This window comes from Ursus americanus, chromosome 36, assembly GCF_024610735.1.
Source record: "Ursus americanus isolate L20-20 chromosome 36, mUrsAme1.1.p, whole genome shotgun sequence".
In the NCBI taxonomy this organism is placed as follows: Eukaryota; Metazoa; Chordata; class Mammalia; order Carnivora; family Ursidae; genus Ursus; species Ursus americanus.
The window spans coordinates 18,065,688-18,090,246 of record NC_142162.1 but is presented as its reverse complement, the minus strand read 5'-3'; the positions used below and the strand labels follow the sequence as shown (position 1 = coordinate 18,090,246).

Genomic DNA, 24,559 nt, shown 5'->3' with positions numbered 1-24,559 from the left:
TGTCTGTTGGCTGTCTGGATGTTTTCTTTGGAAAAATGTCTATTCATGTCTTCTGCCCATTTTTAATTGGATTATTTGGGGTCTTTTGCTTTTGAGATGTATGAGTTCCTTATGTATTTTGGATATTAACTCCTTGTCATATACATGGTTAGCAAATATTTTCTCCCATTCTGTAGGTTTGGGGATGACCTATTAGCTTCATGAACTTGGATGTTAAAGAACTCCTCACTTTTGGGAAGTTCTCAACAATATTTAAATAAACTTTCCACTTCTTTTCCCTCTCTTCTCCTTGTGGGATTCCAATGATGCGTAGATTGTTTCTCTTAATGATGTCCCATAAATCCTATAGGCTTTTTTCATTTTTATTCTTTTTTTCTTTTTGTTCCTCTTACTGGATAATGTCAAATGATCTTTCCTTGAGCTCAGTGATCCTTCTGCTTGGTCCAGTGTGGTGTTGAAGTGCTCTGAACAATGAATTCTTTCCTTCAGTCATTGTATTCTTCAGCTGCAAAATTTATATTTGTTTTTTATGTTTTCACTTCATTTTCTTCTTGAATTTTCCTGATTTTCTTTTCCTATGTTCTCTTGTAGCTCTCTGAGCATCTTGGGAATAATTATTTTGAATTCTTTGTCAGGTAATTCATGTATCTCCATTTCTTTGTGTCAATTACTAGAAGGTTACTGTGTTCTTTTTGTGGTGTCCTGTTTCCCTTCTTCTTTGCAACACCTATAGCATCACATAGATACCTGCACACTGGAAGAAGCAGTCACCTTTCAGACTTAATGGACTGACTTTGGTAAGGAAAGACCTTCACCTGCAGGGGGCATGATAGAGTGCTGTGAACCCAGGTCTAGTGGGACAGGGCACCAGGTACAGGGATGGGGGCATGATGTCTTGGCAGCTCAGGCCCCTGGGGTCCACCACATTGATAATTATGTGTCCTTAGCTAGTGCTGCTGGGAATCCTCAGTAGCTGCAAGGGCTGTTGGGGTCCTGAGCAGTAAGTCCACATCTCACAGCTAGGAATGAGGCCAGGCAGTGGTGGTTGCTGGAGCTGGTGGTTCGTACACACTCCGGGGCAGGGACCAGCAGCAGGTGCCTATGTAGTGGCTTAGGCATGTTGCAGACACACTGCAGGAGCCAGGGCCAGCAGCAAGGATCAGGGCAAACTATATGGGTGCACTAGCAGCTGTGTGGACGCTGGCTGTTAGCATGCATGCCTGTGGCTGCAGGGTCTCACCATGAGTTCACAACAGTGGAAGCCAGTGACAAGACTCAGGTCAGTGGGATGCAATTTCATAGTTGCAGGTGCTAGCTATGAAGGAGCCCAGCAGTGCAGGCCACTGACCAGAGGCAAGGCTGGGGCTGGGCCCACAAGCAGCTGTGGGGCCCTGTATGTCAGTATGCACTCCCAAGGCTGCAGGATCTCACACCGGGTGTGTGCGTGGCAATAGAGGCCAGTGGTGTGAGTCTTTCCAAGGGCACACACAGTGGTGGGTAGCAGCTGCAAGGGTCTAGGCTGGCATCTTGAACTCACACAGCTGCAGAGCCCAGGACTGCCTGCCAGTGCAGATCCTGGGCTCTGGCAGTGAGGGAGTTGGGAGTGGGAAGAGACCCAGGTGGCTGGGCGTCTGCAAACACGAAACCTGGGAAATCTGCCAGGGTTTCACGGTGCCTGTGCTGCATGTTGCTTTCTTCCGTGGCGAGAGCTGGGGTACTCTGCAGAGCAGGTCACTGAAAACCACAGTGGCTCCCACTGCATGGTTGGTATGGGTTGCCCTGGGCCTTCTTTCTTGTTCTGAGACATCTCTGCTTCACTGGTCTCTAGGTGGGGTGGATTGAAGGCTGTCCTTTACATAGTACCCTGAAAGGCTGGAGGAGGTGATGGTTCACCCCATTCTCCTTTCCCAGTGAAGAGAACTCTTTCTAGATGAGGAGCTCCTGCTTGGCACTGAACAGTGCCGGCCTGGGATGAGGCCAGAGAAATGCATCCTTACCTTTTTGTGCAGTAATTCTTCGGGCTTTTGTTCTGTGTTGCTCAAGTTTCTCAAGAAGATTCCTGACCTCTTTCAGTGGTGGTTTTGGTCATGGATTGCTGTCTAATTGTTGATCTTTGTGGGAGGCAAGGACTGGGGTCTCCTCCTCAATCTTGGTGACATCAGTCTCAAAAATAGCACTTTATCATGAAGAACATTAAGATTATAGAGCCTTTGAAAAAATTGTATGATAAAACAAATGTTGAACTTAGTATTTCCCAAACTTTCTGAGCACAAAACACGTACTAACAACCTGTAAAAGTAATGTTCCTCAGGGGTACCTAGGTGGCTCAGTCGGTTGGGTATCCCAACTCTTGATCTCAGCTCAGGTCTTAACTTTAGGCTTGTGAGTTCAAGTCCCACATTGGGACCTACTTAAAATAAATGAACAAATGAATGAATGAATAAAATAAAAACTTAAAAAAATAATAATGTTCCTCAAAACACAAGGTGTGCGTGAGAGATGAATTCAGCCTCTCCCTTTCAGATCCAGCTCCCCCTGGTGTCTAGGAGAGGAGAGGCAGGCAGCTTCTCGTCGGGAAGGTCCCGTCCCTTCTTCTTGCTTTCTTCCTCTGCCAGAGCCCTGCACTGATCTCTGGGCTGGATAGCACTAAACTCTTTGTGGCTCTCAGGGTAACTTACGAAGTACAGTATGTAAATAAACTCTGCCTTCACTTGATCATTTAGGGGCTCTTTTTCCTCATTTTTTATGTTAACATACCATTAGGAGGAAGACTGTTTTTCTTTTGCGTCCTCTTTCAAACTCCTGTCTTTATTCTCCAAGTCAAATAGTTTTTATTTTCTTCATGGTATTCCTTACTTCATCTTTGCACTTTTTTTTAATCAAAATAAGATTAGAATTACTGGATGATCTGTTCTCATTTTCACCTAAATCAGATAATAGTTTCCAAATACTAAGAGGACATTTCCTCAGCTTTGTGCTATTTATGATGGTAATGGCTACAGACAAGACACGCTCTTAAATTTAATCCGCCTTACATTTTCTCCCTTCCTTTCTTGTGTCTTCAGTCAACAAAGCAACAAAACTCAAGCCCCGATTCCTGGCATTTGCCCATTTCTGTGGTGCAAGTCCTCTCACCATGGTCCATTGCAAGTTATCAGTGTGTATCACTGAGCCATGCAGTTGGAAAGAGAATGTACATGGCACACCATTGTATTGTATTTCCACCATGCAAATAAAATAGATGTAAAAACCTCGAGAGTATAGTTTATAGTAAGATCATTAGGAGGTGATGAGTTTTGAGTTTGACTGAGTTTCACCTTTCTAAATATAATTTACTTAATTGTAAATTTTAGTTTTTAATAATGAATATGTCTAACAACTGGCTCAAAAATTTCCAGAAATGTAAACAACCACCTTTCACAAGCCAGTATCAGCTGGCTCCAGCACAATATTGTATTCCTATTGCTTGTTAGGATAACAAGGCATAGACAGACACCCTCTGTGTTGCCTTTGAGACTGTGGAGATAGAAAAGGGGACATGACATTCTCTGTATGTCTTTCAGATGGGTCTGTCTGCGAGCCAGATATGGCAGCCAACTTCTGCCCTGACCACAAGGCACCCATGGTGCTGTTCTTGGATCGTGTTTATGGCATTAAGGATCAAACTTTTCTGCTCCACTTGCTAGAGGTTGGATTTTTACCTGACTTAAGAGCCTCTGCCTCTCTAGATACGGTAAGTGGCTAAAGTAAGGGAAAAAAATGTTCCCATCATTGTATACTGGTGACATTGGATTTCAAAGTGAATGTTTTCGATCTACTTACTAATTACATGTTAGCAGGCTGCTTTAAAGGGTGAGAAAACAGAGGCACCAAGAAGTGGAAGATCCTAATTTGTTGTGCCAAGATTTAAATGTAGGTAAACTTGACCTCAAATATTCAATCTAGGTTCCTCTGATACAAGTTTCCCAACCTTGCTTGGCACTATCTTCTGTGGAGGCACATTCTGTACATTGTAAGATATTTAGCACCATCCCTGGCCTCTACCCACTAGATATCAGTAGCACCACCTATAAAACCAATCCTAGATATCATCAAATGTCCCCTGGGGGACAATATCTTCCTCAGTTGAGAACCAGAGCTTATTGCTTACGAAAAAGGCTGGCTGGCAGAATTACAGGCTGGAAATACTCTTCCCACTCTCCTTCCTTAAGTTTCATGCACTGACCATCAGGAAAGATAGTCTCCAGGTCAAGCAATTTTGTGGTATCAGGCATGGCAAGGTCAAGACCAGAGGCCAAGGGCAAACCCAAGTTCTAAAGTTAAGGGTGAAGAACCCAACATCAACAGACATCAAGACAGGAGGCCCCAGGAGTCATAAAGTATAGATGCATGATGCCCCGAGTCAGGAACAGTGCACCAGGAGTCCTGGGTCCAAGGAGAAGAGAATAATTCAATCAGCATAAGTCTGAAAACATCTTGCCAGTGTAGGGTTGGTTTTAGAGAGCTAGAAGAAGCAGGTCTTCTCAATCAGTCATAAAGTCTCTCAAAGACTCCACCTAGTGCACTGCAGAGAAAGAAGTCTGAGCGCTGTGATGGCTGGTCAGCTAGCCAGTACCTTAACTGAGATGGAGTCCATTTGAATGGGTTACTCACAAATGTATGAGATCACCCAGCAATGGGAAAGCAATACAAGCCCCAATCTGAATGGGAGCTCCATTCCTATCTGTGGCGTGGGGGTAAGAAATGGTATATCCATGAAAGCGTTAGGGGTGTATGGTCCTTTTGGATAATTAAAACAAACTTCCACAGCTACTTCTGTTTTGAGTTTTTCTATAAATCCCTTGATTTAAAAAATAGTAATTGTTTTAACTTGTGAGACATTCTCAAGGTTCCTGATCAGATCATTCGATTTTTTTATAGATCAAATAAATGGCAAATGCTGTTCTACCATTTGGTGTTCAAATCACATGCTGTCTAAGCACCATCTGCGGCACAAGAAGTTAAACATTCAGTTCCTCAGTACATGCATTCTCTTTTGAAAACATTTAAGCCACTGAAGTCAAAGCTCTGTCCTTCCCCATTGTGACAACTCTGTCTGTCAAAATGATAAATGTGATTTGCTATTTCTTTTCAGTCTGATTATTGAATCTTTCCTCGAGGACAAACTTTGGTAATTAATAGGAATACCTGGAAATGTGTACAGTTCAAAACAGTTTATCACATCGTAAGTTCTAGAAAATGTGTTACAGGTCTAACAGCTGTGATGATCACAGGACATAATGAGATTTCATCTTTGTGGATCTCAAGGTTTCTTTTGAAGTTCTTCAGTTTTCCAAGATGGTAGCTAAGAATGGTTTGACTAAGTGTACCTAAGTGGGCATTCCTTGTACCTACCTGTCTACATGAATGAGAAAGAACACTGTGACAATCACGGCAGAGTTTTAGAGAGGGTCCTAAGTTTCTATTCCTTGTACCCTTTTCCCATGCATAGTTAGGTTTCCTTTAGTGACTTCCTCCTCGTGCCATTTATCAGATCGTGAATGGCTCACAATGCTTATAATTAAAGTGGTGGTCAGAGCTTCACTTTCTGTCTGTAAAACTGTCACGGAACCAGTGCTTTGATGGCTCGCTTGTCCAATAACCACTTACTAATCTCAAAATCACAAGAGGACAACTTGTGAGTCTCCATAAGGTGAGAAAAGAGAGCTCAAACAATAATAATACAGTAGCTTGTTAGCTGGCCTTTGCAAACACGAAGAACATTGGGTTAACTGGTCATCAGCTGACGTTAATAGGTTTTAGAATCCCTCTTTGAGGGTAACAGATGGTTGTGGATCATTTGGAATGAGTTAGGGCCAGCCAGCCTTTTCTTTCCCTCTGTTTTTTCTTTTAACCTGATTTTGTGTTTTCTCGTTGAAAATGCAAAAGAGAAGTAGGTCTGCTGACACGGTAGACAGTTGTTCAGTCTGTTGCTATGAAACGCTGTTGTGAGTCAGCTTTCCCACCTGCTGGACGGGAGCTCCATACCCGGGGTAAGCGTTGCTCTGTCTTTCTCGGGAAGATTAACCAGTGTCCCAATCCCCTTTCCTAGGTTTCCCTGAGCACCACAGAGGCTGCGCTTGCCCTCAATAGGTATCTATGTTCTGCCGTGCTCCCACTCCTCACAAGATGTGCCCCTCTCTTTGCCGGAACAGAACACTACACGTCTCTGATCGACTCTACACTACAGACAATATACAGGCTTTCCAAGGGACGTTCCCTCACCAAAGCTCAGAGGGACACCATAGAAGAATGTTTGCTTGCCATTTGCAAGTAAGTACCCCGCTGTGTTTTTCACCTGCAGTGTGCGTCCCTGTCAGCTGCATTTAATGGTGTAATTGAGAAACTGGTGAATCCAGTCTGAGGAAGCTTCCAGGCCCTAGCCATACATATCCACCCTTTCTCAGTCATCTCCTCCTGGGATATGCTGGGTACCCCCCCTTGCCACAAGCTTTCTGATCACCTCTTCCTTGAGCTCATCTCTCACTGTGAGGAAATGGGGGACACAGCTCAGGCTCTTGCCCTGAGGGTTCGTGGACCAGAAGATAAGACTGTCTTTCAGGCAAGTATTTAGTGTTCAGAACTAATGTTTGGTTCCTAAGATAGAGCCAGAAGCTAGTTTTTCCTCGATGGCCCCTTCCTTACCTGTCACGAGTGGAAGGCAGGCGGTCTTGAGCTGAACACGCTTGCTAAATTCTGAGCGTGTGTACGGGCACTTTTCTGTGCAGACAATGTGGAGGTGCCCCTGGGTTTTTAAAAGGCTTGGCAAACTACAACTAAAAGCTAAATCAATGTTGCTTATCTCTCCTTTCTCTCAGAATTTACCCGCATCAACTACCAAGGCCATGAGCTCTTTGATAATTTGATAAATTATTCTCTAATTAGTTGCTGCATTTGCCTGTTAAAGGAGGTTTTTTGAGGACAGAGGCTTAACCTAAAGAAATGATTCCCACAGTGAGGATTTCAGGCTGGTAGCTCAGACGGCCTGGAGTTCCCTTCCCATCACACCAGTAGGTGGCCTCAGCTTCTAGCTATGCACTGGTCAGCTCCAGCTTCATCCTTTGCAAAGGTCAAGGGACAGTTGGCCCTTAGAGATGGCTGTAAAATCAACTGCAGCTTCCCTCTGTTGTCTTCTTTGTACATGCTCAGTGACTCTATTTTGAGTGTGCATAGGCCCTACAACGTATTGTCACCTGGTGACAGACTTTACCTTCGGTATTTCACTTCGTTAGCCACGCATTCCTTTTAACCCTACTGCTGACCCTTGAATAACACGGGTTTGAACCATGCAGGTCCACTTGTACATGGATTTTTTTTTCAATAAATACAGTACTATACATGTATTTTCTCTTCCTTATGATTTTTGTTACTATTTTCCCTAGCTTCCTTTGTTGTAAGAACAGAGTATATGATACATGCAACATAAAATACGTGTTAATCAACTGTTTGTGTTATGGTGAGGCTTCCAGTCACCAGGGGGCTATTAGTAAAGTTTTGGAGGGAGTCAAAGTTACATGTGGATTTTTTAAAAAGATTTATTTATTTATTTGAGAGAGAGAGGGTGGGAGAGGGCAGAGGGAGAGAGAGAATCTCAAGCAGGCTCCACACTGAGCGTGGAGTCCAAAGGGGGCTCGATGTCACAATCCTGAGATCATGCCCTGAGCCGAAATCAAGAGTCAGACACTTAACCGACTGAGCCACCCAGGTGCCCCCGAAAAGTTATACATGGATTTTTGACTGGGTTGGGGAGGGGTCAGCACCCCTAACTGCCATGTTGTTCCAGGGTCAACTGTACTCACTTTTTGAAGTGATTTACCCAAGATCTTATTTTAGGAGCTAAGTGTTTGGTGGCTTAGCTCTGCTTTATGATAATGGATGGGTGTTTCTTTTTTCATTCTTTCTTCCTTCATTAGTTTCTTTCTTTTTTTTTTAATTCGATCTCTCTGTTTTTATTTCACACTGCAGTCACTTGAGGCCTTCCATGTTACAGCAACTCTTGCGACGTCTGGTGTTTGACGTGCCACAGCTCAACGAATATTGCAAAATGCCTCTTAAGGTGAACCTCCTCACTCTTATAGAAGTACCGTCCATGGCACGGAAACTTGCCTTCCAAAACGTGAGGTCTTCACAACCGGGGAAGCAAAATACACATTAAACGGGTTTTACTTTTTTAAGCTGACGGCTAACAAGATACAACCCACCATATCAAACCCCTTCTTGAGTGTCTAGGTTGCAGAGAGTAGATCATTAACTGCCCCAATTTTCTTTAATTGCTTTCCACTGACTACATGTTACTTAGCAGAAGTTAATGAGGGGGACCTGGATTTTGCACTTTCTTGCCTTAATTAGGTTTTCAGAATGTTTTCAACCTCAAAGAGCTTTGAAGGCCTTGTGATTATTCATTCAAGTATAGACTACACTGTCCTTTTCTGTCCATACTGTCTTGTGCCTTCTTTTTGCCTCTATAACAGACCCTCTTTTTTGTTTTTTTACTCTTATCTCTGTCTTCCTTTATTAATGGAAAGTACAGCCAAAGAACTATCTGTTGTCTCTTTGATGACTTTCTCATAAATTACGGAAGTGTTATCACTGGCACAGGGAGCGTCTGGGCGTGGGTGGGAGAGCACCACAATCAACTGCCCCCCCCCCAAGAGAACAGTGTTTTTCATCTTTTACCGATGAGGGACATGCCATATTTTCATATTCATTGTGTCAGCAGTGGCCAGCCACACCTGAAAATTCTGCCTGGTGATTTCACAGAACTTTTCCTTCTTCTCAGAAATAGTCTAAGCAAGATTTCAAGATGCACGTTACTGGGATAAACAGAATTCCCAGAATCCTTTAGTTCAATCCTCTGTCTCCATACCCAGCAGAAAACAGCTTATATGTTGTCAGAGATTCCACTGCCCTCCAAAGGCTTGTTCTCTGGAATCTTAATCCCAATAAATGTTTTAGCTGAAAACCATGGTTTTCACAGTTCAGCTTGGCTTGCTTCCTCAGCAGGCCTGTACAGTCAGCCGGATTCTGGCTCCTGAGGAAGCAGCATCCGTAACACTCAGCTCGCTTTTACGTCTTAGACCAGCAGGATTTTTCTTAGAGGATGTGGATCCCACCTCCTGGGATGGGAACAGTGGCGCTGTACTTCTGCCCTCTACTGGCCACATGTGGAACTGTGGTAACATGGTCAGGCCATCAGAGGGCTCAAGAGAAAAGCAAGGAAAGCCGTGGGCAGTAATCAATGTAGAGAAAATCTCAGGCCCACCACATGCTCCCCATCATTCACATATCAGCATCACCCAGAATCTTCTAGCTTTATAAACAAATGTCTCAGAAGAAATTCTTCCCACCCTCGAGTGCCTGGAAGGTTACACAGCAAGTACTTTCAGAGGGTAGCATTTTCTCATTGGAAGTAGAAACAGTTTCTCTCCACTTTCCAACTGCTAGGGGCACATTAGGAGGCACAAGAATTAATCAGGCAGATTCAGCACAGGCTAGAGCTCATCAGGAGGGAAAGCAGACCATTCCCAGTGATGTCCAGGGGTCTCCCTGGAGCTCACCCAGCTGTTTCAGCTGTTGGCTTCACTCTCACGTGGGCTGCTTGCTGTTCTGTTCTCCCCTGCACGTCGGGGCTGCCTGTGGGTCTTCTCTGCCCCACTGACTGGTGCAATCCTGTTCCAACCTCCCAGCTCCTGACAAATCACTATGAACAGTGCTGGAAGTATTACTGTCTGCCTTCAGGATGGGGGAGCTACGGGCTGGCTGTGGAAGAAGAGTTGCATCTGACGGAGAAACTCTTCTGGGGGATTTTTGACTCCCTCTCCCATAAGGTACTGGCAGTACTTCCTGAACAAAGAGGGAGGACCGTGATAACCAGTGAATAATGAATGCCTATGAATAACAATAGCTGATATTATTAGCCTTTGCCACCTGCTAGGGACAGTGCCAGTTACACAAGCATAGCACACCATCCTTACTCCCAACGCTCTGGAACAGGAACTCTGCTAATCGTCATTTCACAGGTGAGAGAAAGTCTCAGAACAGTCGAATAACTTGCCAGACTCACAAAGCTGATACATGGGAGAAGGACTTCCAGAGTAAATTAGAAAAATATGTCCCTGGTTCAGTCTTGATGACTTACCCACACCCCCATTCCTCTCCTCCTGACATCGTGTGGCCCCTGTTAGCCAGCCTTTACCAAGTTCAGATGTAGAGGAGAAAGCCCAACAGCCACTGTGAGGTTGAGAGTGGGATTTCAGAAAACCACATGCCATTCTGGGGAAGGTTCTTCACAGCCACTCGTTCGAGGAGGAAATTGAGTAAAAACTGAGGGCCTCTGAATCCCGAGCCTCTGGACAGTCTGAGTGAAACACAGTTCAAACTCTCACACTTGCGTCCACTCCCCTTCACCCAGGTTATCTAGATTTCTGAAGTCGTCAACTTTAAAGGCAGACCTGCCTTCTGAGGTAGGTCTGGTCTTCTTACCGAAGTCTGGAGCATGTGTATAGCTGCCAATGGTGTTGACCTGCACTTAAATTTTCTGTATTCCAGTTTTCTTTGGTCTGGTATGAGTAGATCAAAAGCTGCTCCTAACCCCGTGTTATTTGACTGAAATTTTTTCTGGGCCCACTCGAGAGAGTGGGTGTGATATTGAGTCGTCTGCTGACGACACCAGCATAAGACCCGTATCAGCTAGTGAGGGGACTGGCAGGGGACTGGCAGGGCTGCTGCAGCCCCATCCGGACAGAGGTTGGGTCAGTTTCTATAACCATCCATGGCAGACAAGTTTATAGACCACTGGAACCGTTAGATACTCCTGCAATTAACCATTTGGGAGAGAATGATTTAAACTTTGATTGAAGGTTTTTCAACTTAAAGCAAATGGTGACTTGAAGGCTTCACAGGTTGTCATTTCATCCTCTAAGGATCACTCAGTTTCTGCCAGAAAGTATCCAAGAGTTTACACGTTCCCCATTTTGGTTCACCTAGACAAATACAAGCATGTTATTGTTTTCTTCAGCTAATTGTTGAATGGTTCCGCGTGGGTAGCCCTGGTTCTCACCTCTCTACTAACATGGTCTTTGTCTTTCTTCACAGAAGTATGACCCAGACCTTTTCCGAATGGCCCTTCCTTGTCTCAGTGCTATAGCGGGGGCCCTGCCACCAGATTATTTAGATACCAGAATCTCAGCCACATTGGAGAAACAGATCTCCGTGGATGCAGATGGCAACTTTGACCCCAAACCGATCAACACCATGAAGTGAGTCCAGAATCCTCCCTAAGCTGATCCTGTATTTTGCCCAGTTGCCAGTGTTTCTCTTTCAGAAGGTGCAAGAAATGTAAACTTTCCTTCCTTCCCTCTTGCCAACACTGCTGATCATTTCCCTTAATGCTACACGTCACATCAGGCACTGGATTTTGTCCTCAACTCCTGAAGGTTTCATCCATCCATAGCTGATTATATACTGTATTATTACATTCTGGGCTTTTCTTTTGGGGGTGGTTTATTTATTATAAGAGATGAATGTTCTCCACAAGTAAATGTCGCCTGAGGCATTGCAAGAACCGCCCTGACAAATGATGCAATTAATGTATTAATGAGTTTTTTGACAAAATCTTCATTCTTTGTGAATTAGGCCTCTATAGTTCTAATAGCATCATACATCAGAACAACTCTATAAATAACACTTAGCTGAACTCCAGTAAGACCGCAGGGTGCGATGACACAACAGCAAGGGGCCCTTATTTGAAAGACTGGACCCACTCTTTGCCATGCTGAAATTTTGCTGGAATTTTGGAATAACCTTATAATAGTGTCTTTTACTCCCTTCTTCTGGTTCTCCAGCATTCCTCCCTGGTAATGACTAGGCCACAGATAAAATGTTGGGCAACATACGCTCAATTTTGTCTTGTGGCAGTTTTTTCCTAGTCATGGTGATGTGTTGTGGGTCATACAGTCTTCATCTCCAGGTGCATTTTAAGTTAAGAACTCTAAAAGTGCTTTGGGATTGAGCAGGGAAAGCAAGACCTCCTGTATGAGCCCGTCGGACTTGTGTTTTATGGCGGTAGTTCTCATAAGAGGCGTAGCCTGAGCCATTCCTAGGGGCTGTCAGCTTTGATAGTGTATAAAATTCATCTTCAGGAAAATTAAGTATACATTTCATCAGATGGAGCCTTGAGCTGAGTGGATGGTGGGAAACAGAATTGAACCTACTGTAAAGAAGAGGTTAGGGGCGTGGTAAACCACCAAGCTAGGGCCTAGGAGAAGGCAGGTGTTGACTTTGGAGAATTTCACCCTGTGAAAACGTAAACGTGCTGAAGGGTGACAGATGGTACTAGTAACCTGGATGCCTTCGTAAACACTTGCAGACGCTCTGTGCTAGCAACTGTTCGCTAAAGAGGGCTACGGGTCCATGTTATTTTGAGAGATCTGATTTCTTCACATACGCCTCTGGCGTCAGTATGGTTCTTCGGGTGCTATGAGTAACAGGAGCTCTAAGTTAAGCAGAGAAGCACCTTACTGGAAGGGTGCAGGCTTATTATCAAAACCTAGTGAAAATCTGACTAACAAGGCCTCAGGAAGGACAGGAAGCGAGGCAGACTGACCAAATGAAGAACCTTCAAGTAGTATCCCCATTGGGGGCATCAGCTCCAAGGGTTTGCTGCTTGGTCTCAAACGTCTCCAGGCTCAGATTCCGGGGAGAGTGAGTCCGATTGGCCTAGTCGGTGCCCGTTCTTGATGACCGTTCACATGAGACTCCGTGCCTTGCAAAACTTGTTCCTCAAAGGGAGATGGAGGTGCTTTTACTGCCTGAGGGGACAGAAGCTGCCGGGCTAACAGAAACAGATGTCTGCCCTCCTAACCAGATTCTCGTATTTAAACATGACTCACTGCATCCAGAAAGGTAGACGACCACCACTATTTTGTGACATTTGCTCCTCTAGCCACCCGTTTCTGGCATTCCCAGATTGGAGTGCTGGGGTTACAGGCAGTATCTTTGGATAAAGGGATTCTCCCTGGCTCACCCGGACTGGTCTGGCTCAGGAGCCAGGGTGGTTCTTAGGGAGCCAAGGGCACCTGGAGCAGCGGGAGGGAGGTCACCCATGCAGCCGAGGCTCCTGCAGTGACGGCCTCTGATTAGACAGCGTGTGTGTTTGTGACCCAGCATGGACACGCCATCCTTCTGCACAGGAAGCTCAGTTGGGAATCCAGCTTCGGCTTTGGGTCAGCAGTCTAACTTCTGACCGCTGATTGCTGCTTCTGGCCATCTTTGCAGTACATCCTGCTCAAGTGCCTGGGGAGGTCATACTGTTTTTTTTCTCATTTCACAGTTTCTCCTTGCCTGAAAAATGGGAATACATCGTCACCAAGTACGCGGAGCATTCACATGATAAATGGGCCTGTGACAAGGTAAGGGTTAGCATCCAGCTGACAGTCGTCAGGGGGAAACCAGCCCAACCACATTACAGGGTCCAGTCCTGGAAATCCGCCTGATTTGTCTAAGTGACAGACTGGCCGTGCCAAGAGCATTCATTATTTCTGAGCAGCAATTTCCCAGGGTTGGTGGAGGTCGGGGAAATAGGCGGCAGCAACGGCTGGTGCTGCTTTTTGTATTTCTCAAGAAAATGATTGATTCCGGGAGCGTTAACTCCTTTCTAAACATTGCATATTCTGCAGTTTGCACCGAGCACATGCTTGCGTGGTTTTGACGTCAACACATAATGCGGGGCAGGAGGCTTTCATTAATTTTTTCTTTGAAAGTAACGTTGGAAAAGGGGAAATAAAACTGAAAGCCTTGCCCTTGCATTCTGCCAGCAAACTGAATTTTATTCTAGGGAGGACACGCGTCTTTCTAAGGCAGGCAGCGGTAGAACTTCCAGACACTCCCTTATTAATAAGCCTGTCCATCTGGTGTTTAAAATTCCTCACCACATGAGGTCAGGCTGCTTAATGAGTTTAATTGCTCTGTCAGCCCTTTAATGCTGGCAGGCAAAGTGGGAGAAATGTGCCAAAGCCATCCAGGATTCCTGTGGGCAGCCAGTTAAGGATTGGGGCCATTGCTCAGCTGCGGCTTCCGGCGCGTAACTGTGAAGCCACGTCCCCGGCAAAGCCACAGAAAACCACCTCGGAGCCGTGTGCCCCGGAGCAGGGACACCTTGAGCCACTGGCTCAGCCTCTATATTGATCTGGGGTCTGCTTTTATTGTTTGATCACTGTCTATTTGGGACTGATGATGACGACAGTCCTTGTAACTATAGAATGGGCTCATGCCTTGTGATTCTAGGACAGGGGTTGGCACACTTTTTCTGTAAAGGGCCAGATAGTAAACATTTCAGGCTTTGTGGGCTAGGCCGTCTCTGTTACAACCAGTCATCTCTGCTGTTGTAACACAACGGTCGCCGGGGGTGACACATAGATGCAAGCGTGTGCCTATGCTGAGAAACTGTATTTCTACCACGCGGTTGGGTAGATGGGCTGAAGGGCTCCAGGCTGCTGACCCCTGGTCTAGAAGGAGCAACATGCCTATTTGGCCAACCCGTGAGTTAGGGGAAAGGGACACCTCCACGAACCGATAGCAATATCCAAGCTCTCACTAAGCCATGTGGATTTTACCTCGTTGGTCGCTGTTGAATTTGTGTAGGTCTGTCTCTCTGTGCCATGGCTTTAGTCCAGGCTACAGTCATCCTTCGCCCAGATGATGGTGATAATGTCCTAACTAGTCTGCCCATGTGCATTTTGTCTGTTCTGTTCTTTACGCTGCTGGCAAGTATGCAAATTGAGTCATATTCTACCACTGTTTTCCCTCCCAGCCCTTCTCCTTGTTAAAGTCCTTTAATAGCTTCTAACCATTTTTAATACAAAGGCCAAAATCCTAAACACGACCCGACGATAGACACTACCTCACCTGGCCTCTGCTGCCGTCTCCAGCCTCATCTCTCCCTCTGCCCTCCAGCCACATCCTCTTCTTTTAGTATCTCTGTCTCTCTCTCTGACACACACACACACACACACACACACACACACACACACACACTACATGAGCCTGAAACCCTTCTCACTCTGAGCCAGTCCCCATCTGCATCCACACACATGCAAACACCAGTCACCAATTCATCCTTCAACTATCCATCCAGTGTGAGCTCCTAGGATACCTCTTTCCCAGATTTCTCCTATATAGGCCTTCTTAGCATCTTGCTCTTTTCCTTCATAGTGTTTCTGTAGCAGTTTTATATATTTATAAGAATTACACAGTGGTGCCAATTATCAACTGTCCCTTTCCTGGTGTGGTATGTGATTAATCTCTCTCTCTTCCACTAGACTGTGAGCTTCACATGCGTAAGGAAGCAGGTCTTGCTCACCATTGCCTAGTGGGCAGTGATCATCTAACAGAGGAGAGAGTGTTTTCCCCTGCCCCCAAGAGCTTCACAGTCTTGTGGGGTAAACAAAACAAGCCAGCCGCTATACAGGTCGCTCTGTGCTGCGGTGGGCAGGAGCACGAGGTTAGAGCACGTAACCCATAAAAGGAGTCCCTAAGTCAATAGTAAGGGTCCAGGAGTCCTTCCCTGAGCTGCGGACATCTACACTGTGTGCTTAGGGATGCATCGTTGTTCAGGCCCAGGGAAACAAGTACAGTGCAGTCCATGGGAGCAGCAGATGCAAGCAGAGACGTGAGGGAGAGTCTGGTGGCTCTGGAGAACCATAGTTCAATATTATGGGATCACAGAGTAGAGCAGAGGAAGAAGGGTGAGAAATGAGTCTAGAAAGGTCAGCAAGATCTCACAATAGCTTTAGAGGCCACAAGGAGTTTGGGTTTTATCATGATGACAGCTGGGAGTCAGAAAATCTTAAAGCAGTAGAGTGCCCTGACCCGGGTGATTTTATAAATCTCACCTGACGGTCATGTAGAAAATGGAGTCCACGGAGAGGTGGCAAGACTGGAGGCAGAGAGGCTGCACGGAGGCTGTGGCAGTAATCCAGGTGAGAGCCGGTGGTGGCCAGAACTGAAACACTGGCAGGGAAGCTAGAGAGGCAGACCGATGAACAGGTCTGGGAGGTTGAACACATGTGAGAGGGTGCAGAGACTGGGGCATCAAGGAAGATCTGCCACGTCTGGCTTGGACAGTGGGCATAGGCTGGTGCCATTCACTGAAATGCAGGGAACCCAAGAGGAGGGACCCCTGAGAGGAGCGAAATGCCAGGTTCTGCTTCAGGCATGAGAGGAGGTCCCTGCGGGCATCGAAGCAGAGCTTCAGTAAGTTTGGAAATTAGGAAAGATATCTGGGCTGGATACTGACCGAGATTAGTCCACCTGTGGGCCATGGGCCTGGATTACATCTACCAGGGAGCGTGTGCTCTGGAGAAGGGACAGAAACTTGAGAAACAGACTCATTAATAAGTGGGCAGAGGCAGAGATTTCAAAAGATCAGCCAGGAGTCTTTGGGCTGTGAGGTTATGACAATCAGGGGTTCTTACTTATCTCTGTATCCACGGTGCCTGGGACAGAGTCTGGTGTACTAGGCATTCAACCGATGTTTGTTGAACAAAGTTTGAAATTTCTAAACTTCTATGACTCTAGGAGACATGCATTGCTACAATTCTGCTCTAGGGTTGGCCGGCATGCAGTGCAAATCACGTCAGCCCCCTCCAGGCAGCATGCAGTAGGACCAGTCCTCACATGTCTTTGGCCTTGTCTACTCTCCTTGCCTGTGAACACGACACGCTAACCTGAGAAGCATTGTTCATAGGTCTTTTGAAACCTCCTTCTGCTGAAACACAAGCGAGTAAGCAGCGAGGACAGCAGCTGAAACAAGAAGAAATAAAGGAGCAGAGTTCAAAATTCAGGGGGCAGAGAGCTTGATGGCCTGAAAGGATCAATTAGACATTGGGGGGGAGTGGATTTTCAAGCTCTGTCACATCCCATTATTCCATTTGTTCAGTGAAAATAGAAGCTGGGATTTGGGTCATACAGCGGGGCTCTTTGGATGCCAAGGATATTTGAACTGAGAACATTTCTACAGAGTCAGAATGGTTGGAAATATGGAATTTCACTGGATGAAAATGTGAAGACCCATCCACTGATCCGGCCTTTCAAGACTTTAACGGAAAAGGTAAGAAACTTGCCTCTGGTAACACTGAGTGGCCATGCTGATTTTGCTTCCTTGGAAATTCTTTCAGATGGTCAGAGGAGTTCAGGGCACATTCCCCCTCAAGTTCATGTCAGCTCCTCAGGAGCTCGCCAGTGGGCAAGAGCCCCAGGACCAGTTTCCCAGAGCCCAGCCTCACGTTTTGCTCATCGGCTCTGAGCACCATTGGGTGGCGAAGCACCATCCGGCGCCTGGAGGCTGAGCCAAAACGAATCCGTAGTTCACTTATAGCAGGACTAGGAAGGGCTTTTGTTTGGCTGTTGACGTGGGGAATTTGGGGCTAGGAGAAGGTTGAATTGCTGGAGGAAATTCAGATAGAAATGATCTCCAGTCACGATAGACAAAGGGAGTAGAAAGGAGGGGTCCTAGGGAAATATGGACAGGTCTTTTGGGGTTATTACTATTATTGTTAGGAAATTTGGTTCAGTGCAACTCCAAATTCCTGTCTTGGGATCAGTAAGAGTTCTGTGTAAGTTGTAGGCTTTGTGTCGTATGTAAAGCATGGCACGTGTATCATTGCATGTATATTGGCCATCTGTAAAATTGTGTATAGCTCAAGGGAATTCTAAATCTAAGAAATTCTACTTTCAAAGCTCAAAGGAGAGCTTTGTTCTGATCACTTCCACAAGCCCTGTCTTAAGCAGCTACCAGAACATGAGGGGTCACTCTCCTATTCTTGCTCCTCTTTATCCAGAAACTCAATAATGTCTGGTACATTCCTTCTAAATGCAGGAGACTATAGGGTCTTGTACTTGAAAACGTCAGAAAGACGATTACGTGTGTCAGGGGAGATGCTACAGAGGGCGTCTTAACCTAGTGACAGGAGGCTGGAGCCCCCCCCATCCACTGTGGGGGCCAACTTCACAGGGAATCGGGCCAGTCAGAGGCAGGGGTGTGCTCTGCAAATCTCTTTTGCTCGGATTTTCTTCCAGGAGAAGGAAATCTACCGCTGGCCTGCCAGGGAGTCCCTGAAAACCATGCTGGCTGTGGGCTGGTCTGTGGAGAGGACCAAAGAGGGAGAGGCCCTGGTTCAACAGCGGGAAAACGAGAAGCTTCGGAGCGTGTCCCAGGCCAGCCAGGTATGATGGCATGCCCAGGGCCAACACTGGGCCAGTAAGAACCCCCAGAGACCCTGGGAAAGCTCTCCCTGGGGTGTCAGGGGCCAAGAACCACCAACAATGAACCCCGAGGATCTTTCGGGAATACATTTTTGGCAGCTGAAGTCAGGATAGTGATAAGAATAAGGAAAATAATGGCAAACCCAGTGATTCTGTCTTTGCTTCCCTAGGGCAACAGCTACAGCCCTGCTCCCCTGGACCTCTCCAATGTGGTGCTCTCCAGGGAGCTCCAGGTCAGTGTTGGTACTTGCACAACAGCATATCTTGCTCTCTAAATCTAGCCCCTAAGTGCAGAGGCATATTACCCTCTTTTCTTTTAAAAAGGGGTGGGAGGGGCAAGAATGCCTAGAACATAGCACCACGAAAATATCAGACTTGAAGAGAGCCACACCAGGCCTGGGCCACAGGGCAAGTCTCAGCAGAATAAACCAGTTCTCTAAGAAGGCCAGTCTTTGCACTTCTTCCAGGGACATCATAACACGTAATGCCTCAATAAAAGGAGGAGGACACAGCAAATTACTATATCAACACACAGAACTAACAACTAGGAGAAAAAACTAATAAGGGCTAGGAGAACACCAGTGGAAAGGCCCCTGGGTGGGGGTGCTTTCCTTGCCCCAGCAGGTGCGGCCAGCCATAGGGACGCTTGTGTGTCCCGTGGTGGATTCACTCAGGGGCCCCGCGATGGCACAGGATTTAGGGGCAGACAACCCAGAGGATGAAACTAAAAGCCCTAAGCTGTCTCCTCCCACCACCCCCCTCCCCCACCCTCCCCTCCCACGCACACTGGTTGCCTCGACGGGCTCCAGCCTGGGCCAGTTACTCCTCAGTCCATCAGACCAACACTTTGGACCTTAGAGAAAGTTTCTTTCCAGCATACACCCTTCATTTCAGGTCACTGTTTTATGAGTCTTATAAAGATGAATTCTATTTGAGAAATCTTATTTGCAGCCATTTTTCTCTAAGATGTGATTCTTTTTAGTTTGCTTGGCTAAACTTTTGGGGATTCAAGACTGTTGCTTGACTCCCACTTGCATCTTCCTGTCTCAGGTCAGGAATAAAATCCCAAATTCCCATGACAAATGAAGCGCCACCAGAATGCAGTTTCAAATGGAAATGTGTGTTTCTCATAAATGAATCAAACTGCCAGGAAATAACTTCCAAGGGAAGGACAGAATTAGAAATTGTTTTCTGTGTGTATGGGAAGATATGAAACTAATGAGGTGCATAAGCACGGACTAATTAATGACGGGAGACACTCAGCAATGTGCCGTTAGCATTTGGTGGTGCTCTGTTCCTGAGGCTGTCTGAAATAGGTGGGCAGATAGGAACCCATTTTTCTTCGCTTTCTTTCCATCCGTCGTCTCCTTGGTGGGACACAGGGAATGGTGGAGGTCGTGGCTGAAAACTATCACAACATCTGGGCCAAGAAGAAGAAGCTGGAACTGGAGAGCAAAGGTGAGCCAGGTTCTTGGTGCCCTACAGAAGGTGAGCCGGGGGGCAGGTATGTGTTCCCAGAGGTGCAAAGGAAGAGCCAAATATGTTGTCCTCTCTCTCACTTTCCTGAGCCCAGGTGGCGGCAGTCACCCTCTGTTGGTGCCATATGACACCTTGACAGCCAAGGAGAAGTTCAGGGACCGAGAGAAGGCACAGGACCTGTTTAAATTCCTCCAAGTGAATGGCATCGTGGTTTCGAGGTGAGTCCTCTTCCTGGTGATGTTAGCCAGGCGGGGGTGGGCTTCTGGGCGTGGTCTCTCCCTCTCCAGGTATTTACTCACCTGCCTGCAAAACAGATGAGAGGAAGGGTAGCGGTTAGTATTTTGAAATGAGAACAGGGCCAGTCAATATCCATTTTTAAAAACCAGTTCTAGGAAAGAATCATGACAAATGATACATATACACTTTAAACATCTCATTTTAAATTGAAGCATATAAACATGCATTCATTCACAAATCCTGCACTGTAGGCCCCAGCAGCTTCTCTTTGTTGTTTGATTGATTGAGTTATAAACCATATCCGTAGTACATCCTCAAAGCTCTGGGACTTGGGCTTTTTTATAGAGCAGCGAGAATTACAGCACATATACAACCTTGGAAGAACAGTATTCTTCTAGATTTTTTTTCAACTTCCTCCCCGGTCTTTTACATTTATCTCCCCCATACCTAATTCAGAAACTGTGTATTTGGAAACACAATTCCAGGCCTTTGCAAAATATGCAGCTTAGCTCTCACAGAACCAGCAGTCCTCTTCACACTTTTACTTTGTTGTTTTAAATGATATTTAATTACATGATAACAACAGTGCGCATAACTGACAAAGTCTTTGAATGAAGAGAACTGATTCTTTTGAAGGTGTGACTCCACTGAGGAGATGGAATCCGTCAAGATTTCCTGAGACTTTTTATCTCAAGCTTAGGTTTGTCAGAATTATCTAGAGGAGTGTTGTATGTGAGTATGGTCTTAGCTGCTTTAGTCTTTAAGGTAGAACTTATTTCCACGCTGGTCTGATGTCAGTGGTGGGCTGTGCTCCATGGGTCATGCTTGCTGAGTCCCTTGAAGGGTGGCAGACAAGCCAGTGTTCCTATTCTGATATAACCATTCCTCCTAAAAGAAATGTTTGCTGAGCCAGCTGCTATTTTTGCTTTTAGTTTCCTACAGAATTTTGCCACTGAACGGCAAAAACAAACAAAAATCTATACAAATATTTCTATTGTAGCTCATATGAAAAAATAACAAAACTTATTTGCCGTATTGTCAAGCAGGAAAGGTCAGACAGCAGGAGACCGCCTCTGGGGAAGCATTTGAGAAATACTCCCTTCGTCGTTTTAATCCTGTTCTTAGCACCCAGAGGAGTGTGTCCTGTGATTTGCTGATAAATAACTTGCTCACAGAAATGAAAAATTCCTCTTTCCCACACCTAAAAAGGAACTCAAGGAAATAGGGGGGAAAGGAAAAAGGTGATGAATTCAGCAAACGTATGCTAGTAGCAGTATTTACCATGTGCCAGACCCTTCGGAGGGCACTCGGGTGTGCAGACAAGGAAGCGAGAGCCCCGTCAGCCAGGAGAACTCATCATCCATTACCCACGCGTCCAACCCGCTGCACCCTCAGCTTCCCCACCACTCCGTGACAGCCCATTCTTCCTGGCGCTCAAGCCAAAACCCTCGACTGCGCTTTTTCCCCCACCCCATATCCAGTCCTTCAGGAAATCCTGATGGTTCTGCCTTTAAAAGATATCTAGAATCTGACCACTGCTCACCCGTTCCACGCTGTCACCATCAGTCCTGAAAGAGCCTCTGCCCCAGGCCACCTGCTTCAACCCTTGTGCCCCACCGTCAATTTTAAACCTAGCGACTGAAGTAATTCTTTTATAACGTCAGTCATTCCCCTATACAGAACTCAGAGCAAAAGCAAAACGCTGAGGATGACCCACAGGGCCCTAACGATTTACGAACCACCTCATGTTTCTCTGACTGCCTGCTCACTTCGATGCCGTCCACGCTAGCATCTGCTGTATGCCTTCAACTCGGCATGCGTGCTCCTGCCTCAGGACGTTTGCACCACCGCTCCATATGCCTGGAAAGTTCTTAGCCCAGATGGCCATATGGCTCACCTCCTCACCTCCTTCAAGCCTTTCCTCCAATGTCATCTCCCCATGAAACCAGCAGTGATTGCCCGTGTGACACTACAGTCTGCTTGCCTCCCCCCTTCAGGCACTCTTGGGCCCTTTCATACTGCTTTGATTTTTCTTTTTTCATAATGCTAATTAACTTCTAGCATTCCACATAATTTATGCTTTGTTTTATATATTACGTGTGTCTGTTTACAGCTAGCATATAGGTTCCCTGGAGGCAGGCATTTTGTTTGCTTCTCTGATTTACCCCCCCCCCCCGCTCCATACTTGTTGAATGAATGATAAAGATACTTTGAAACATCTTCTCAGATAAGATTCTAGTGCAGGTGCTGTGTGCTCAGGGAGGCAGCTTCCAAGTGCAAGGGGTGAACAGTCAGATGACAAATCAGGTCACTGAGCCAGAATAACCGTTAACATTTGGAAAGTAAAGTCAACGCAGATAGGATTGCTGCTGCTCCGAAGTCACAAAGTCATCTCTGTTACTTCCTGGGGTTTACCCATTTCCAACCTAGAGGTGTGAAGGATATGGAGCTGGATGCCTCCTCCATGGAAAAGAGGTTTGCCTCTAAATTTTTGAAGAAGATCCTGAAATATGTTGATTCCGCCCAAGAGTTTATTGCCCATTTGGGTAAGTATCATTGTGACATATCCCCCAAATGTGTGCTTCCCTTAATATTTTGTACTCTCAAAAAGAATGTGGTATTCTTATCAAGGGATGATGCTTTCCTACTGTAGCTCTTCGTGATTCATTTAGACATCGTATGGTTTGGGGGGGGGAACGGTGGCTGAGATTTTGTCCCCCCTTTTTAAAAAAAATGTTTCATCCTTGGTTTCAGGGTTTGATTGAGCCATGTGTCATTTTGCACATAACTCATCCTATTGTAACTTTGCCATTGTTTTGCTTTGTGACTGTGGGCATATGACTCAACCTCTCTGAAGCTGCTTTCCCCATCAGCAAAGTGGAGGAAAGGGTAGTGAAACCGCTGAGAGAATTGACAGGAGAAGCAACTAACCAGCACGGTTAGAAAGTCCTTGGTAAAATAGAAGATACTTCGTATAAATCTAATGGCCTTTCCATGGCCCTTAGGAAAGCCGCTCTGTTTCTACGATGCTGTGACTGTTTTTGGTTTTGTTTTCTTTAACTGTGGCCAACTTTGTGTTACTTTTGTCTTTGTAGAAGCCATTGTCAGCAGTGGGAAAACGGAAAAGTCTCCCCACGACCAGGAGATCAAATTCTTTGCCAAAGTAAGTGATTCCCTGCATTTAACCAAATCACTTTCTTCTTAGAATCTACACAATTGAGGGTGCAAGTTAAGCTCACCTGCAGGGATATCCGAAACTCCAGCGGCTTCGATGAGATGGGCCCGTGTGTGTTGTGCAACAGTCCAGAGGCAGGAGGGTGGTCTGAAGGGGCAGGCAGCCCGTTCCGCGGCACGCCGTCCCCTCCGGGACTTGGTGCTTCCTTTCCTGGTGCTCCAGTGTCCCCTAAAGTGTGCTGTGTCAGTGTGGTCCAGACAGGCTCACCTGTACCACATCTGTGGGAAGGGAGAAAAGGAAAGAAGGGACAAGCTGCTTTTCTCCCTTAAAGTTCTATCCCCGTGGCTAAAATTCCATCATTTTTAGATCCACCCAGCTGCCAGGGAGTCTGGGTAATGTATTCTGTAGCTGGGGGACCCCATGCCCAGCTAAAACATGGGGGTTTCTGTTGCTAAGAGAAAGGAAGGAAGAATGAATTGGGTACCAGGGAGCAGTCTCTGCCATGGAACCCTACTCAGAGGACTGAATGCATTCGAAGCCTTGGGGTAACTGTGCCTGAGAAGCAGAGATGGAAGGCTCAAGGCTGGTAGTGCTAGGCCAGGCCCCAAGTGTTCCTGTTGGACGCCGTGCCCAAGAAGGCATGACTGAGCACAGATGTATCACCAGACTGTCCTGAAAATGCTGACTCCGCCATATGCATAGTTCTTGGGACCCTTAGTTAACAGTCTTCTCCGTTCCCATATCCCCAAGGCCTCTGGTTTGAGGTGTGCGAGAGGAAAATGTGTTGGAAACTGCAATCCACTGGATGGTGTTTCCTGGAAATTCCAGGGCCTATGTTCAGAGGCTTTTTGCTCATGGAAAATGAACTTTTTCAAAGGAATCAAAGGAGGGGCTTTGGTTAGCTTCCTGGAAGTTAATTTATGGTGGATTTTCCAGGTTCTCCTCCCACTGGTTGATCAGTACTTCACCAACCACCGCCTCTACTTCCTGTCGTCCCCGTTGAAGCCCCTTAGCAGCGGCGGCTATGCCTCTCATAAGGAGAAAGAAATGGTGGCCAGGTGAGTCTACAAACGAGAAGGTCGTGGTGGCGATGTGCTTAACTCCTGGAGACTCAGTGGTGAATCTTTCGGAGAAATGAACTGTGGCCTGATGATTGGTGGCACAGAGGTTTTGGTTATCATCTTGGTTTTGAAAGTAATTATATTTATCTGTGTATTATTTTGGCAACCAAGAGAAGAGCACTGTTTGGAGGTATCAGTAGGTCTTGGGAAAAATTTATATACTCAGATCAACTTTTATCCTGAAATAACATTTAGAAAAAGGCAAAGTCAATCAGAAAGAACGATAACCCAACATTTGCAGCAACAT

At 46.1% G+C, this 24,559-nt stretch overlaps 1 protein-coding gene across 1 annotated transcript in view; it reads left to right on the top strand.

Moving 5' to 3' along the window:
* RYR3 (ryanodine receptor 3) overlaps positions 1 to 24,559 on the top strand; it is a 581,277-nt gene that overhangs the window by 468,269 nt on the left and 88,449 nt on the right. Inside the window, exons 48-61 of the mRNA XM_045815782.2 lie at positions 3,564 to 3,733; positions 6,092 to 6,312; positions 8,005 to 8,095; positions 9,726 to 9,866; positions 11,134 to 11,297; positions 13,370 to 13,448; positions 17,057 to 17,146; positions 18,115 to 18,261; positions 18,471 to 18,533; positions 19,683 to 19,758; positions 19,874 to 19,997; positions 22,447 to 22,562; positions 23,112 to 23,179; positions 24,128 to 24,249. Of these exons, the coding sequence (XP_045671738.2) occupies positions 3,564 to 3,733; positions 6,092 to 6,312; positions 8,005 to 8,095; positions 9,726 to 9,866; positions 11,134 to 11,297; positions 13,370 to 13,448; positions 17,057 to 17,146; positions 18,115 to 18,261; positions 18,471 to 18,533; positions 19,683 to 19,758; positions 19,874 to 19,997; positions 22,447 to 22,562; positions 23,112 to 23,179; positions 24,128 to 24,249 (1,672 nt within the window). The remainder of the gene's footprint in view (positions 1 to 3,563; positions 3,734 to 6,091; positions 6,313 to 8,004; positions 8,096 to 9,725; positions 9,867 to 11,133; positions 11,298 to 13,369; positions 13,449 to 17,056; positions 17,147 to 18,114; positions 18,262 to 18,470; positions 18,534 to 19,682; positions 19,759 to 19,873; positions 19,998 to 22,446; positions 22,563 to 23,111; positions 23,180 to 24,127; positions 24,250 to 24,559) is intronic.